Source organism: Geotrypetes seraphini, chromosome 13 (genome assembly GCF_902459505.1).
Source record: "Geotrypetes seraphini chromosome 13, aGeoSer1.1, whole genome shotgun sequence".
In the NCBI taxonomy this organism is placed as follows: Eukaryota; Metazoa; Chordata; class Amphibia; order Gymnophiona; family Dermophiidae; genus Geotrypetes; species Geotrypetes seraphini.
In genome coordinates, this window is record NC_047096.1 from 68,746,530 (window position 1) to 68,764,749 (window position 18,220).

The window sequence follows — 18,220 nt, forward strand, 5'->3', positions numbered from 1 at the left end:
GGGGGTTTTTTTTATGCGAGTCAGCGTTTTTTAGCACCTACTGGTACGCTCAATGCTCTGCACTGCTCCCAGTGCTCATAGAGTTCCTACGAGCGTCGCAAGCAGAGCAGAGCATTCAGTGCGCTGGCCTGCACTATAAACTGCTTTCGTGGTTTTGTTAAAGGGGGGGGGGGGGGTTTAGTGTGGATATTGTCACAGGGAACGCCCTGTGAAGGCAAAGGAATCCTTGCAGTGCCCCAGAACTAATGAGCAAAATAGGGAATTGTCCCAGGAGAAAACAGTAGATAAACCTAAAATTCCTCCTAGGGCACTGCAAAGAAAGAAAATGCCTTGCATAGCAGTACACAGAAGGAGATAAAGACTCCTCATGCCTGTTTGCCTTTTTCTAAGCAGCAAGTGAAAAGCAAGGTAACAGGACTACAAATCCCATCAGGCCAAGGGCAAGAATTCCTAAAGCCAGGACAGGAACAACTCCAGTGCCTAGCAAATCCAGAACTGGTTTAAACCAGCACAACAAGCAGCTGAGCTCAGAATTAGCCATAACTAAGGGCATACCTGCACTCCAGCACAGGCAGTTAGCCACTGAGAAAGAAAGGGGTGGGACTCCTAGTTGAAGGGAAGCAGACATTGAAACACACACTGAGCCACACAGGAGAAACCCAACAGGGAGAGAGAAGGGAACTAGACCTTCTCTGCCAGGAAATAGAAATGCACCAGAGCCTTATACTCCAGAAGGGCAGGTAGGACCTCAAGCTTGGGAGGATTTTGTTGAGGACTCATTCATAAATGAAGATGATGAAGAATTGAATGAAGCTCAGAGTATTGAAGAAATGAGTGAGGATTTTTCATACGCTGATGACCCTGATTTAATAGAGTGGGGCTCAGGAACAGTAGAAAAAAGTTTGGAGTTTATCAAAGGGAAATTGTTGGTGAAAATTCCAGACTAGCCAGGCTGTATTATTTAAAGCCTCTGGCTGAAAGAGTTTTTTTCCCCCACTTGTATGGAACTTGTAGGGAAAATTGCACAGCCTAAATCCAAGTAGGACTGAGTTTTGTTTTTCTGTTATGCTGTTTGGGGGCAGTGCATGAAAATTGGTTACTGAAGCACTGCTGGCCACAGGACACTGGGGAACTCATTCAAATCTAGTGGGATCTTGGTTGGGATTTTTGTACACCAAAATCTAGAGGATGGGTACAGATCCCAACACCTCTGGGGGTATTTTAGCTAAGAAAATCCCAAGGTGAACTTTTCCCTGGTGAAAAGACTTATAAGAAATCATAGCAGAAGTTGTTTGAACTAGCCAGGTGGCAAACAGTGACTGGGCCGGGAAGGGCCTGGTCCAGTGTGGCAGGTGTAGGCCTGAGAGCCTCAGAGAAGGCCATTAAAAGGCTGAAATAGAAGTCAGTGGATGGAAACAAGCCAAATAAAGGAAACAAATGGATTGGTTGTTTTGTTTTGTTTGCTTGTATTTTGGAACTCATTTTGAATTGCTACTAACTTGAGTTAAATGCATCAAGTTGATTTCTTTTGTGGCACACAAGTGTTTTTCACTGTTTTTGAACTTTATTGCAGTCCTTCTCGCTTTCGCTCGGCTGAGGTCTGTGTGGCTTAGGGTATTGGCCCCTGGACAAGTCCAATCGGCCACAATATACAGTATAAGAATTGAATGTATGAAATAATTGTAAACCACCTAGAGTTGTGGGATAGAATTTTTTTAAATAAATAAAAAGATTTGTCCTCAGCAGCCAGTGTTTAACAAAAATGCTACCCATTTTACCTACATTTGATCCATATGTTTTTATTTTATATTTTTACCTTAATGCTTATTTTATTGTCATTTATGTCTGATTGTTTTGATTTAATTTAATTTTTTGGAGTAAATACACTGTTATCCACATTGGGCTAGATCCAGTAAATGGCACTTAAAAATCGGTGTCGTTATTCTGTAAAGGCTGCGGCAAGTGGAGTGTGTTTTGTAGAATAGCACTTGGAGCTGATTCCCGGGCCTAAAGTTGAGCACCCAAATTTATGCTGGTGCGGGACTTAAGGCTTTTCAGAATGTAAATGGTGATAGAGACATTTAAATACTGATCAAAATGAATGGAAACAAGTTCTTGTCTATACCGACCACAGGTAAGCAAACTTGTAAAGTGAATGTTTCACATATAGAAATGAACTCTCAGATGCCTGCTCTGGTGAATCATCAAAGATTTCTATCCAGATGTGCAGGAGAAGGTATCATTCATTGAGTTCTTGATAAATAATCAAAGTGACAAAAAGTGTAAATAAATCAAACTTGAAGTAAATGTATAACGTTAAAAAGCATCGCACTTATCTTTTCGTTGTGGTGTGCGGATGCCAAAGTGTAAAACCCTACGGGGACCCGTTTCACCATACGTGGCTTCCTCAGGGGTCAAAATGGTACAGCTCGACTCTGTTAAGGAGACAAAAAATGGCGCTGACCTTAACAGAGTCGAGCTGTACCATTTTGACCCCTGAGGAAGCCACGTATGGTGAAACGGGTCCCCGTAGGGTTTTACACTTTGGCATCCGCACACCACAACGAAAAGATAAATGCGATGCTTTTTAACGTTATACATTTACTTCAAGTTTGATTTATTTACACTTTTTGTCACTTTGATTATTTATCAAGAACTCAATGAAGGATACCTTCTCCTGCACATCTGGATAGAAATCTTTGATGATTCACCAGAGCAGGCATCTGAGAGTTCATTTCTATATGTGAAACATTCACTTTTTACAAAAGAGACATTTAAATACCTTCATGGCGTAAATGCGCCTGAGTCGAGTCTCTTTCATTTGAAAAGAAGCTCTGGAATAAGAGGGCATAGGATGAAGTTAAGAAGTGATAGGCTCAGGAGTAATCTAAGGAAACACTTTCTTACAGAAAGGATGGTAGATGCATGGCACACACCCTGAAGAGGTGGTGGAGACCGAGACTGTGTCTGAATTCAAGAAAGTCTGGGATAGGCACATGGGATCTCTCAGAGAGAGAAGGAGATAATGGTTACTATGGATGGGCAGACTAGATGGGCCATTTGGCCTTTATCTGCCATCATGTTTCTACTCTATAAAACCATGCACAATGTTTGGAATGCTCTTGCCCCTCCCCTTGTCCACACCCTCTTTTCCGTTACACTTTAGAGCAGGGGTATCAAATTCAGTCACATAAGAGGCCACAATCTAAAACACAGGCTAAGTCGTGGACCGAATACTTAGGCCCAGATTCTGTAATCGGCGCCTATCTAAATTGAATACCAAGCTCAATTAGGCTTTTTAATCAGCGCTGACTGAAACGTAGGCACCTATCAAGAAAGCATGATTTTGTAACAAGGCGCCTCTAAAAATTTAGGCGGCCTTCAAAAAAATAGGCGCTATGCATGTTGGGTGTGGCTATGTGTTGGGTGCCTTCTTACAGAATCGCTGCTCTTAAGCGCCTAACTTTTAGTTGTGCCTAGAGCTGGCCGTTTTATTGGGTGCCTCCAAAATAGGTGCCCAAATAGGTGCCGCTCAGCGCGATTCACTAAACAGCACCCAATTTTACTTGAATCGCGCTGAACAGTGCCTAAGTAGGGGGCCTAACTTTTGGGTGCTTCTTATAGAATTTGCCCTTTAGTGTTGGTAGAAGTATAGATTCTTCCTCACCCTGAGAAAACCATATCACATGCCATCCTTGTGCATGAATCATTTTCTGAAAATAACTATAAGCAAAACATGGAGTTGTATAGTCAGGCACTTGACCCGCGGGAAACCTTGCCGGCTGCGATTTTTGGCACCCTGTTGGGGGTTCTTTCTTATGTTGGTCTTCCCCCTGTTTCTGCAGCGTTTGTAGCAGGGCTGTGGAGTCGGAGTCGAGGAGTTGGAGTCGGAGGAAATTTCGGGTACTGGAGTCGGAGTCTGAAGTACAAAAAACTGAGGAGTCGGAGTCGGAACATTTATCTTCCGACTCCATTTTTGAACTTGGCATGCCAATCACGAGCGATTCTTTCAGCTATAGCACCCACTGTATACACAGCACAAATGTTGCGAGCAGCTTCTGCGGCCTTAGAACCTTGATTAAAAGCAAAAAGAAGGTGGTGTCGAAAATGCTCATTTCTCTCAACTTGACATTCCATTTTAACGATCTGAAAATTAACCAATGCTGTGGAGTCGGAGTCGAGGAGTCGGAGTCGGAGGAAATTTCGGGTACTGGAGTCGGAGTCTGAAGTACAAAAAACTGAGGAGTCGGAGTCGGAACATTTATCTACTGACTCCACAACCCTGATTTGTAGACGGTTTCTGCGGGCCCTCGGGGACATCTTTAAGCACTGGGGGCAGGTGGCCATGAGGTTCGCCTCCCTGAGGCAATGGATGCACACCTCGTGGAGGTCCGTGGAGCTCATTTTTCTTTTGCAGTCCGGGCACTTGTTAAAGCCCGGTTTTGCTGCAGTCTTCTCGTTTTTCTCAGCCATTCTTCTTTTTTTTCTTTCTCTCTTTTCTCGGTTTAAATTGGAGAGCGGTGATCCAACCGTCGGGAGGGCGGATGAACTAAACTGAATTAGAGAGGGCCAGCATAGGGCAACCTGCACATGCTCAGATGAGGCTCCCAAAAGCCTCACCTGAGCTCTGGGAGAGCAATTCTGAATTGGGAACGTTAGATGATGTCACCAAAGTGTGGCTGACTTAAGACTGCTTGTCCATGGAGAAAGCCTTAATGTTTCAGAATTACTTGAAACCAGCATGTCAGAATTAACTGAAAGATCAACTTTGTTGGTGTCACTTGTTTTTGAACAAGATGTCAAAATGGCATATTTAAAATCAATTTTCATCAGTCCCATGCATTATTTTATGGTAAAAATCTGGATGTTTCCTGATGTTATAGGTCATACGCAGGAATGAAGAAAATTGTTCCTAGCCATGGGGACTGAAACATTGACATTGGGTGCTTCATTTTTATTGGCTTACCCCTGTAAATGCCTAATTAAATATCTGGGGTTAAAATATGTAATCTATCTGCCGGAGCAATTAAGATCATTTGTAAATTTTGAAGAAATTGGGGACTGTAGGTAATTAGTAGTTATCAGCCATTTAAAAATAGCGGGATCCTTCGCTAAGCTATGCATATTTTCATTTAATAATTTAATGTAAATTAGATGCTCCTCTCTTATTTCAGGAACTCTACATTCTTTTGTAGTCTGAGGAAGAAAATTGTGTTTCAAGTATTTTGTATTAGAACACTAATTTTTCTAAGTCTAGTTATTCTTATTTCTTTTTCTGTATTTCCGGAGCAAGATCATTCTTGTGCATTATGTTAAAAGCAATAAAATAAAACCTAAAACTGAATAAAAAATAAAAAATAAAGGGGAGGGGGATAAATGGTTTAAATCAGGGGTGTCCAATGTCGGTCCTCGAGGGCTGCAATCCAGTCGGATTTTCAGGTTTTCCCCAATGAATATGCATGAGATCTATGTGCATGCACTGCTTTCAATGCATATTCATTGGGGAAATCCTGAAAACCCGACTGGATTGCGGCCCTCGAGGACCGACATTGGACACCCCTGGTTTAAATAAACACCCTCTTTTACTCAAGGAAGATGTTACAGTGATACATTTAAAGCATGAATGCAACAGAGACAGCTGAATGGTGGATCTTCCTCAGAGGCCCATGATGCAAACATATAGCATGGACAGCAGAAAAGAGGACGTAGGGAAGGAAATTGTAAAACAACTGGAGTTTGATCATAATAATATTCTGAATGTGTTAACATAACAAGAAAAGTTTGGTGATGTCTCTAAGGGCTCCTTTTATCAAGGCACGCTACAGGGGTCAGCGTGTCGCACATTTCATCATGCACTAACCCCCGCGGCAGCGTAAAATCCTAACGCCTCGTCAATGGAGGCGTTGGGTACTAGCGTGGCAGACGGTTTAACGCACGGTATTCCGCGCTTTAAACTGCTACTGCGCCTTTGTAAAAGGACCCCTAAGTCTGCAGGTGTGATTGGAAACCATGAAAGGGGGGTGGGGGTGGGGGGTGGAATGAGAGGAATGGGAGTTAGCAGGTGTTTTAGATTTACTTCCTTTTTCTAAGATCAAGGACAGTTATTTAAGGTTTTTTTAAAATCTGCCCCAGTAGACTCACAATCTGAGGTAATACAGGGTGAAGGGACTTTCCCAAGGTCATAAAGAGTGTTGGCTTCCCAAATTCACACGCAAAACACAGGGGAAACAAATCCACAGGAAACAGAATAGTAAAAACAAGTGGAATTGTCCAATAAGAAAAGGTGCAACAAATAAAGATGTCTTTCAACTCATCTGGATAATCAGGTTATTCTTTATTCTTCCAAAAATACTCGACCCGACGTACATGTTTCAGCCCTACGGTCTGCGTCAGGAGTCTTGGAGATCTTTGGGTATAAATAACCACGAGTATGGACCACTTTAGAATACTGTATATATCAGAACGCCGTCGTGTCAATACTTGCTGTAAAGTAAAAATCGAAAAGTATTCTAAAGTGGTCCATACTCGTGGTTATTTATACCCAAAGATCTCCAAGACTCCTGACGCAGGCCGTAGGGCCGAAACACGTACATGTCGGGTCGAGTATTTTTGGAAGAATAAAGAATAACCTGATTATCCAGATGAGTTGAAAGACATCTTTATTTGTTGCACCTTTTCTTATTGGACAATTCCACTTGTTTTTACTATTCCCAAATTCACAGCCACTTATCTAAGAGCTAAGCTATTCCACCATTTTACTGGACTGAGAGTGGGCCAAGGGATTACCATCCTGGCCATAAAACATGATAACATGTCCTTACATTTTTTTATTTTTTAATAAGAAGGCAACTTAAAAACTCTAAGGAAAATTGAAACTATTAAACAAATTATCTTTTTACTTACTAGCCCCCTCTTTTACTAAAGCTGATTTAGCTCGCACTAAATGATAACGCGTCCATAGACTATAATGGACACGTTAGCATTTAGCACGCGCTAATGATCCGCTAGCGCACCTAGGTGATTTTATTTTTAGAAGCTATAAAAAAGCGTAATAGTTCTGAAAATTAGAGAAGGAAAAAAAAAATACCCTATTAGTAAATGATTTAAGAACATAAGAACATAAAATGTTGCCTCCGCTGAGGCAGACCAGAGGTCCATCCTGCCCAGCGGTCCGCTCTCGTGGCGGCCCATCAGGCCTAATTGCCTGAACAGTGTCCCTGACTAATTTTGTAACTGCCTCTAATCCTATCCCTATTACCTACCTCTACTCCTATCTGTACCCCTCAATCCCTTTGTCCTCCAGGTACCTGTCCAGACCCTCTTTGAAGCCCTGTAGCGTGCTCCTGCTTATCACATCCTCCTTAAATTAAACTAAAAGTAATATTAGGTATAAACAAACAATGAAATAAATGCTTATTTTCTTTATCTTCTCTCTTTTAGTTATTTGTATTTATTTTTCTTCAGTCAAGTAACTTTTGCCTTACCATTAACAGGAATGCTGATGAAATCAACGCCGTTTTCTGCTCATTGCAAGATGGCTGCCTAGCTACCACCCCCCTGTCCAAGCTCAGCATATGCTGTTAGATGGTAACCCACCTTCCAAGAACTACCATTTCAGTCTCTCTTCCTGATGCACCAAGAGCAGAGATCCAGCGTAAACAGACCACCAGGCAATCAACAGAACGTGACATTGCTCGTTGTGCGATTAGCAGATGGCACCAGGCCCAGCCTGTCATAGATTTGCTCCTCCTTGCAACTCAGTCTTGCTTAAAAACTACATTTTTCACTGTGCACTTAAATGGTATTGGAACTACAAATCCATGCATGCAATGAGGCCGGGACCGTATCAGCCTGTCCCCAATGACCCTGGTAACCCTAGCACATTGTTACCCAGTTGCTAGGTGACAGCTTCCATGCTGCTACAAACAGAATAGGCCCAGAGGAGATGAGAGTCAACAGAGCTGCCTTAGATCTGGAAAGGAAAGGAAAGAAAGTACATTAAAAATCCTAATTATCATCCCTAAGCAGCAGCCCTGAGCATGGCATATAATGAAGAGGCCGACCAAGGCTCCCGAGGCATTAGTATTGGTTATCTGGCTGAGGGTGATCAGCTATTTCAGAAAGGAGAGTATCGAAAAGCCATTGATTGTTACACTCATGTAAGTATAAATCCTAATCCTCTGTCGGAAACAGGTATTTAGGGCTTGTGCAGACTTGCCGGGGCCCATGGCAGAAATTTCAGAGGGAGACCTAAATCCTGCCAGCAGACTGCGTTCCCTTCAGCTTCAGGCATGCTTGAGTCCTCCTGTGGCATGAGGGCCCAGGGCAATTGCCAAGTTGCACTGCCTTTAACACTGGCCCTGCAGAGACTCTGTTTTATGTGTATACTTTCCATGGGGCTTTGGAGTTCACTGTAGAAAACTACTGATTTGTCTGGAAATTCCCAAATATTTGATGGCTTCTCGTGTACTAAATACATCCGGGGAGCTTGTATTCCTGTGTGACTCTGAGGGACTCGGAAGGATTTGATGACTGTGATAATCTAAATTTTAAAAAATGTTTTCAAGTGTATGCAGCTCTGTCCCCAAAAATCTTTTTCCCAAAGGGCTTTTGTTTACACCTAGAGAGAGTAAATAACCTGCTCAGAGTCCTACAACGCAGGATGGAAAGAACAGAACCAGGTTCTCCTGCTTGGCAGCTCTTTGCCTTCTGTCTTAATTCTGGCTAGAACTACAGTATTGTGTACAAAGTTCTAGCACCACCAGTATTTTAAATAAAGAAACGAAGACATTCTGCTACAAGCCTGAGGGATTCCATGCTCGGCGGTTCTTAATGTTCAGATTCTGGAGGTTCTGTTGATATCATTCCGAGGGGTTTGAGGGTTCTGCTGAAGATTTTAGATATTTTTACTAAGAACATTTCAATACCGTGGGAGATTCTGGTATAGTACAGAGACTCTGAAGAACTGAAATTCCTAGAAATGCTCCCCCCAAAAGAAAAGTGCACCAGGAATGAAGATACCAGAGGAGACTGCAGGGCTGAAAATGGCAGAACAGGCGGCATCAAAACGTAGGTGACGGAAGCATGGGAAATGCCAGGGGCATCTCCTGCAAAACGCAGAGGCCCACAGTGGCTAAAGTTCAGGCGCTGAGCGCAAAGTCATGGCAATGAGACGTGTAATTTCAATTTCAATTTATTACTTCTAGTCCGCCTTTATCCAAGGCAGATTACAGAAAATACATACATAATAAAACAATAATAATACAAACAGACACTCTCACAAAATAAATCTGCAGTCGTAGTAAAACCCAACATTACTGAGCACCATATTTCATATTACTACTGCTACTATTATTTCTATAAATGCTTACACCAGGGGTGTCCAATGTCGGTCCTCGAGGGCCGCAATCCAGTCGGGTTTTCAGGATTTCCCCAATGAATATGCATGAGATCTATTAGCATACAATGAAAGCAGTGCATGCAAATAGACCTCATGTATATTCATTGGGGAAATCCTGAAAACCCGACTGGACTGCGGCCCTCGAGGACCGACATTGGACACCCCTGTCTTAGCTCTTGTCTCCCACTGCTTTAACGGAAGAAGCAGCTAATTAGCCAGTCTCTTTCTCTCCCCACCCACTTATCAGTCTATATCAGGGGTAGGGAACTCCGGTCCTGGAGAGCCGTATTCCAGTCGGGTTTTCAGGATTTCCCCAATGAATATGCATGAGATCTATTAGCATACAATGAAAGCAGTGCATGCAAATAGACCTCATGTATATTCATTGGGGAAATCCTGAAAATCCGACTGGACTGCGGCCCTCGAGGACCGACATTGGACACCCCTGGCTTACACCTAAATGCTGGCAGCTACTGTATGTATGTGGCTGACATTGGAAAAGCTCAACACACCCATGACCTGCACATTTATTTAGTCCATTTTCTATACCTTTCTCACAGGAGAGCTCAGAACGGTTTACACGAGTTTATTCAGGTACTCAAGCATTTTTCCCTGTCTGTCCTGGTGGGCTCCCAATCTATCTAAAGTACCTGGGGCAATGGGGGGGATTAGGTGACTTCCTCACAGTCACAAGGAGCAGCGTGGGTTTGAACCCACAGCCCTAGGGTGCTGAGATTGTAGCTTTAACCACTGCACCACATGCGTTTCCCATGTCCTGCTTGCAGTAGAGCACTTAGGTGTGAAGTAGAGAATGACGCGGGGACAAATTTTTCCCTGTCCCCCACAGGAACTCATTTTCCCGTCCCTGTGAGTTCTTTGCATGTTCCTGCCCCATTCCTGCAAGCTTTGTCCTCACCTGCGCAAGCCTCAAACACTTTAAAATCATAAGTTTTCGAGGCTTGTGTGGTTAAAGCAGAGCTTACAGCAGGGGTGTCAAAGTCCCTCTTCGAGGGCCGCAGTCCAGTCGGGTTTTCAGGATTTCCCCAATGACTATGCATGAGATCTATTTGCATGCACTGCTTTCATTGTATGCTAATAGATCTCATGCAAATTCATTGGGGAAATCCTGAAAACCCGACTGGATTACGGCCCTCGAGGAGGACTTTGACACCCCTGGCTTACAGGAATGGGGCAGGGACAGCGACCTAAACCTGTGGGGATGGGACAGGAAAATTGAGTTCCTACAGGGACAAATTTGTCCCCTTGTCATTCTCTAGTGTAAAGTTAGCAGTTATTTTATAGGTACAGTTAGGTGCTTCACTGCTGTTTTCCAACAGTTTAGAAAAAGGATGGTAAATAAGACTATGAATATTATGATGCCTCTGTTTTGCTCCATGGTGCGACCTCACCTTAAGTATGGTGCACACATAGCTCTGGTTGCTGTATCTCAAAAAAGATATAGCGGAATTAGAAAAAGTTCAAAGGGATAAAGGGATCGTGGGATACTGAGAGAGGTGCTGGGATGTAACACAAGTATAGAAAGCTAACCAGGTAATAAGTATAGAAACCCAATCAGGTCGTGCATGTGCAAGACCGGAGGGTTAGGACTTCGATGGGAAGATAGGACTTCAATGAGAAACCAAGGTGGCAAGGGAGCCCCTTCTGGTGATTCAGACAGGTCGTGACCTGTTTGGGCCGCTGCGGGAGCAGACTGCTGGGCAGGATGGACCTATGGTCTGACCCGGCGGAGGCACTGCTTATGTTCTTATGTTCTTAAGAGCGACCAAGATGATAAAAGGGATGGAACGCTTCTCATGTGAGGAAAGGCTAAAGAGGTTAGAGCTCTTTAGTTTGGAAAAAAGAGGGTAGAGAGGGGATATGATCGAGTCTACAAATCCTGAGTGGTGTATAACAGGCACAAGAGAATGATTTTTTTTTTTTTTTTTACTCCATCAAAAATTACAAAGACTAGGGGCACTCAATGAAGTTTCAGGGAAATACTTTTAAAGTCCCTTGTATTTTTTCACTCAAAGAATAGTTAAGCTTGAAACTCGTTGCCAGAGGATGTGTTAACAGCGGTTAACGTAGATGAGTTTAAAAAAGATTTGGACAAGTTCTTGGAGGAAAAGTCCCTAGTCTGCTGCTGTGACAGACATGGGGAAAGCCATTGCTTGCCCTGGGATCAGTAGCATGGAATATTACTGCTATTTGGATTTCTGCCAAATACTTGTGACCTGGATTGGCCAGGATACTGGTCTGACCCAATATGGCTCTTCTTACGTAACTAACAACTTCAGAGGGACAAACTTTCTATAAATTATGAAAATGTTTGCCATTGTACTAGGAAAATACACAGAGGTGCCTTTTACAAAGCCGAGAAAAAGGTTTCTAAGTTTCCAAGTTTATTATATAATTTGATTAATTGCCTATCACAATTTCTAGGCGATGTACAATTTCATAAATAATTAAATATGGGGAACAAATCAGACAAACAATAATCATATCGAATTAAAAACAACAAATACAAACATTTCTATATATAGTTTAACTTATACATATAAACTCAAAGCAGAGGGAAAATTATTAATGGGTTACAATCAATATAAATTTAATAATGTTTAAGGAAAAAACAATAGGAAGGGCAACAGATAAAATTTATAATGATATATAAAGTAGAAAGTAAAAAAAAGACCGAATCTTTGAGATTTATTCACTAAAAGCATCTATAAAAAGGAAACTCTTAAGTTTGGACTTGAATTTATCTAAGTGCTTTTCCTCTCTAATAAATAGTGGGAGGTCATTCCAAGATTGGGGAGCTGTTATAGAGAAAATGGCGTGACGCCTCGTATTGATAACTTTCAGTGAGGGAATGGCCAATAAATGTTGATCTTGTGAGCTTAACTGTCTTGAAGTAAGATGAGGAATTAAAACTCTAAAAATAAAAGCAGGGGTTTTAAATAATAATGATTTAAAAGTAAGCAGGCATATTTTAAATAAGATACGGTGTGGCCCAGAGTGCTAAATGGTCCAATGTTGCTCTGGATGGAGCATTTAGCGCTCCAGGTCATGCTAGAAATCTCTTCCGTGGCTTAGTAAAACGGGGCCTATATAATTGGTATATTAAAAGCGTTGTTCCAGCGCTTCTTTGGTGCGAGTCATGTGACCTACTTTGAGTTGTTTTGTTCTTTTTATACTGCGTTTGTCTTTGTTTACAGTATTTAGTGGTATGTTGTTTTTGTTCCCCGCTTAGATTTGTGGATAGGCGGGTATAAATAAATAATTTTAAATAAAAGAAATAAACCTCAAAGCTCTCTAAGGAGGTACCTTTATTTGCAAACTCCCCTCATAACGGAGACAATTCAGATTCTATTTTTTCCTTGGGACTGAATTGAACAGTCCCCCCCAAAAAAAACAAATCAAAAAAGATTTTCTCAGACCAAAATCCCTTTGGAGAAAGAAATGTCTTGTCCTACAAAAAAAAACCCCAGAACCGAATCATACAACGGCACAAAATCCATTGCATATTCCTTCCACCTAAATTAAAGACTTAGGGCTCCTTTACTAAGGCGCGCTAGCGGTTTTAGTGTGCACTTAGCGCGTACCACAATATCGCAGGTGCTAAACGCTAATGCCTCCATAGATGCTTGCATTAGTATTTTTGGTTAGCGCGTGGTTGAGCGCCGGCAGCAGCGGTAACTGCTCCGACGCTCGTGGGAATTCTGCAAGTGTCGGAGCGGTTACCGCTGCTGCCGGCGCTCAAACCTGCACTATGCGCTCATAAAAGAGGGGGGTTAGTCCAAGAGGTTGTTATTTTTACTGCATAGCACTTATCTTTCTCCATAGATCTGTTTTTTCCTGTCCTCTGTCAGACCGTAATGACTCCAACCAAAATAGTGGTTAGCATACACTGTTCATAAAGAATTATCCGACCCTTGATAATATATTATAGTAAGCATTATTTTAGTGCAGAAGTTAACCTAACTAATTGGTGGCTATTGTCAGATGCACTGTGTAGAATGAGGGGGAGAGAGAGTGATGGGCTAAATATACCAGAGCAGAGTCCAGGAAAATATAGATATTGCAAGGGCTGACAGTGCTTTATTAGTCATTCTTCTGTATAAGCTCCATTTGTTTATTCTTGTCTTTAGTTGGCTTCTTCTGCATCTGTTTAATGGTATTGTTTTAGAACATAATAGCCTTACTGGGTCAGACGAATGGTCCATCAAGCCCTGTAGCCCGTTCTCACGGTGGCTAATCCAGGTCAATAGTACCTGGCCAAAACCCAAGGAAGAGCAACATTCATGCTACCGATCTAGGACAAGCAGTGGCTTCCCCCATGTCTTTCTCAATAACAGACTATGGACTTTTCCTCCAGGAACTTGTCCAAACCTTTCTCAAAACCAGCTATGCTATCCGCTATTGCCACAACCTCTGGCGATGCGTTCCAGAGCTTAATTATTTTCTGAGTGAAAAAATATTGCCTCCTATTGGTTTTAAAAGTATTTCCCTGTAACTTCATCGGGTGTCCCCCTAGTCTTTGTAATTTTTGAGGGAGTGAAAAGTCAATCTACTTGGTCTAGCCGAAATCTGGTGTAAATCCTGGTATCCCCTGCCAAGCGGCCACCCCCCCCTTCCCTTCCCCTGTACCTTTTTAACTTCACCAGTGTGAGTAACATCTTCAACCTGCTGTTCACAACTTCACACCAGCCCCAGCTCTCCCTCTGTCATTTTCTGGTCCCGTGACCAGGAAGTGACTTCAGAGGGAGAGCCAAAACCCACAAGCAGCACGTTGGAGCTGCTGCTCGCACCAACGAAGAGTTAGAGGCACGGGAGTGGAAAAGGAAGGCGAATGTGAGGCCGGGAGGGGCATGAAAGGACCGGGGAGAGGAGGAGAGGTGCCGGCCCCCCACCTTCTACTACTACTGGCTACTGGGCACACAGCCCACAAATTCTATAACACAGTGTGTAAATTTTTGGAATGCCTCTGAGAAGCCCATGCCCCCTCCCATAACCATATCCCCTTTTGGGTTATGTGTGAGAGGATTTGGACGTGGATCCTTATAGAATTGTACATAGCCAGATCCAGGGGCAAATCCAAATTAGAGCCAATTAACGTCAATAACTGATTGTTAACAGCTTGTTAACTAATTTATTTGTACACGGATCTCAGTATCATGCACAATTTTGGATGCCATTTATAGAATCCGGGATTAAGCGTGCAATTGTCAGTGGGCGTTCTTGGAGGCACAGCAGGGGCAAGTTGCCAGGTGGGGTGCAGGCGTTTCCCAGCGCACTAAGGCACACCCACTTATCCCAACCATTGACCTGTCATAAGCAGGCACACCTAACTTTGGGCACCTTTAACCCCTTATAGAAATTTCACTAAGCGCACCCATTTGTGGTGCTTAAACGTAGGTGCCAATTTATAGAAAAAGGGATACTCTGGATCGTGGTGATATTCAGCTGTTATTGGATTTGGTTTAACCCAGAGGTTCTCAATCCACCAGGCCAGTCAGATTTTCAGCATACCCACAATGGATATACATAAGATAAAGTTGCATCCACTGCTTCCATTGTATGCAAATCTATCTCATGCATATTGATTGTGGGTGAAAACCTGACTGACTTGGTGTGTCCTGAGAACCCCTGGTTTAACCATTTGAGTAGGAGCTACCTAAACTGAACAGATAACCTTGTTCGATAAAGTTTAGGATCCTGTGTTCACCAGTTCTGTAAATGGATAGCACAATTCAAGGCCGGCTTAACCTGTGGCCCGGTTGAGGCTATGTCCCAGGGCACTGGCAATAAAAAACACCAAACACCTGGGTCTGTGACGTCACCAGCCCATAAGTTAAGCTACCCTGTTGCTTGAACACTTTCCTCCTCCCTCTTCTGATGCTGGTGTAGCTTCATAGGCCAGCTGCCCATGAGGTGGGAGAGCCAGCGTCAGAAGAGGAAGTGCATAACTCTATTGCTTGACACTGATGCTAGTCTATGAAGCCGCATCCTGATGGGACTGGGAAGTAGCATCAGAGGATGGAACTGGCTGGCGGCCAGGGCATGGACCAACTGATAATCTATTGAATGATATCAAGAGAACTTCTCTGGCTGTATTAAAGCTGTAGCCTCTTGCTGAATATTACCATTCTTCTCTTTGGATTTTACCATGTTTATGTTTATTAAAATTTGATATACTGCCATAGCATACAACTGTTCACAGCAGTTTACAATAAAATACAGCATAGAAACAGACTATCTAAAATTTAAACAATCCTTTAAGCACTGCCTTTGAACCTCTAAATTGTCTCCTTCATCATGACTTCAGTGGCAAGGCTTAGAAGACTTGAACAAAGAGCTGCTCTTATCCTTGTAAAGGCTTAAGGAACTGCAGTAATGGAATATATGTCTGAAGTAATATTACAGAGAACAAAAATAAACCCTAAAGTAAGGGAGGTAGAAAAATCACAAAACAAGCAAAAACCTCCCAAACCCCAAGAATAGAAATAAGATAAATCATTGGTTGCCAATATTATATAGAATTCAGTTTAAAATTTTGATGTTGGAACACATAAATTACTACATTTGCAGCAACCAATTTATCTAAACTCGCTTACTATCCCATAAGAATGTTGAGATCATTACAGGACAATAGGTTGGTTATACCATCAGTTAAAAGAACAAAGTGGGAGTTTACTAGAACTAGAGCTTTTTTTTTTTGTCTAGCGCCAAGTTTATGGAATCAATTGCCAAGGCAGATCCGTTTGGAATTAAATTTTAAATCCTTTAAGAAACTTTTGAAAACATATTTGCTTAATTTAGCGTTTGAACGCGAAGTTCCACAGAATGATCACATTTATTGAAGTACCGGGAGACGATCAAGGATTGACTTGCAGAAACAGCAATGCAAAATTATATTTTAAGATTGTTTGAATTTTTTTTTTTTTTTTTGTCATAATATTACTTCACAAAACAAGCAAAAACCTCCCAAACCCCAAGAATAGAAAATGGATAGGGGGGAAGAGACAAAGACAAACAAAGAACTCAGCTAGCTTTAATATAAATTATTAGAGCGGGAGAGCCCTCAGTCACACAGCCACCACTGGGAATTCCCAGGGGAGAGGCGGTCACGGGCTTACACCCAGAAGAGTGTTAACTGTGAAACATCCCCGGGCTCTCTCCGTGTGAATATATTAAAGCTAGCTGAGTTCTTTGTTTGTCTTTGTCTCTTCCCCCCTATCCATTTTCTATTCTTGGGGTTTGGGAGGTTTTTGCTTGTTTTGTGAAGTAATATTACGACAAAAAAAAAAAAAAAAAATTCAAACAATCTTAAAATATCATTTTGCATTGCTGTTTCTGCAAGTCAATCCTTGATCGTCTCCCGGTACTTCAACAAATGTGATCATTCTGTGGAACTTTGCGTTCAAACGCTAAATTAAGCAAATATGTTTTCAAAAGTTTCTTAAAGGATTTAAAATTTAATTCCAAACGGATCTGCCTTGGCAATTGATTCCATAAACTTGGCGCTAGACAAAAAAAAAAGCTCTAGTTCTAGTAAACTCCCACTTTGTTCTTTTAACTGATGGTATAACCAACCTATTGTCCTGTAATGATCTCAACATTCTTATGGGATAGTAAGCGAGTTTAGATAAATTGGTTGCTGCAAATGTAGTAATTTATGTGTTCCAACATCAAAATTTTAAACTGAATTCTATATGATATTGGCAACCAATGATAAAAAAAGATATAATGGTGTTATGTGATCAAATTTAATTTAATGGCTGTATTTTGGAGCGTTTGAAGGCATCTAATGTTAAATTTTAATAAACCAGCATCCGCTATGTTGCAATAATCAGTCTTAGAAACTATAAATGCATGAATCAATGTATGAAAATTCTTATTCTCAAAGAAATGCCTAACTGAACGAAGTGATCCAAGGGCATATTCTCAAAGTATGAGAAAAGTGAGTAGGATAGGGTTAAGCCAACCCATCATAAAAAGCTTTTCTCTGTCTTCCTCTCCAGAGCTTGCAATATCAGCCAACTGACAAGGACTGCCTGGTGGCCCGATCGAAATGTTACCTAAAGCTTGGAAAGCTACAGTTGGCCCTGCAGGATGCGGAGGCGTCTTTAAAGCTGGACAAGGAATTCTTCCGGGTAATCAAGCTCTCGTGGTTTTTGTGTTTTTGTTTTCTGCTTACTCTTACTCCTTTGTGAACAAATAGAATCATTGTTGTCTAAAAGATGGGCTATCGAAAAATAAATTGCTTTTAGTGGCATAGCAAGGATGGTTGGTGCCCGGGGCAGTGGTGCCCAGCATCTCTGGACCATGTACCTCCCCACTCTTTCCCGCTGTGCCATGCCAGCCCCCCCTACTCTTCCCTGCCACTTGAGTGCTGCCTTGCTCCCAGCGTAGCTCTTGAAATGCCAGCCTCGGCACCCTTCTGACATCACATCTTGGTCCTATGACCAGGAAATGATGTCAGAAGGAAGCCAAGGCCAGCGCAAGCAGCATGTGGAAGATGCTGCTCATGCCGGTGAACATTTCAATAGGTACACTGGAGGGCAGAGAGGAGGAGAGGTGCTGTCGCTGGCTCCCCCCACCCCTCCCGGGAAAGACAGCACCTGGGGCGGTCCTACCCGCCCCCTTTACTAAAACCACTGATTTGCTTTTTAACATAGTTATCAATGTAGGGTACTGTTAAGAAGGGTTATACATTCACAGCTTGCCCTATTTTAGCCCAGGTCCCATTTTATGCAATAAGGCCTAGTTGCTAATAACTAAGGTTAGGGTTACCAGACGTCCGGATTTCCCCAGACATGT

At 42.3% G+C, this 18,220-nt stretch overlaps 1 protein-coding gene across 3 annotated transcripts in view; it reads left to right on the top strand.

Annotated features, from left to right (window-relative positions):
- The first annotated feature begins 484 nt into the window (after window positions 1-484).
- Window positions 485-18,220, top strand: part of TTC25 (tetratricopeptide repeat domain 25) — a 68,949-nt gene continuing 51,213 nt past the window's right edge. The window contains exons 1-3 of one of the 3 annotated variants that reach the window (XM_033919148.1): window positions 485-740; window positions 7,494-8,159; window positions 17,422-17,553. In XM_033919148.1, coding sequence (XP_033775039.1) covers window positions 8,040-8,159; window positions 17,422-17,553 — 252 coding nt within the window. In that variant the 5' untranslated portion in view covers window positions 485-740; window positions 7,494-8,039. Of the gene's footprint in view, window positions 835-7,493; window positions 9,070-17,421; window positions 17,554-18,220 lie in introns of all 3 variants that reach the window. The other 2 variants (XM_033919151.1, XM_033919150.1) reach the window with 2 other exon arrangements.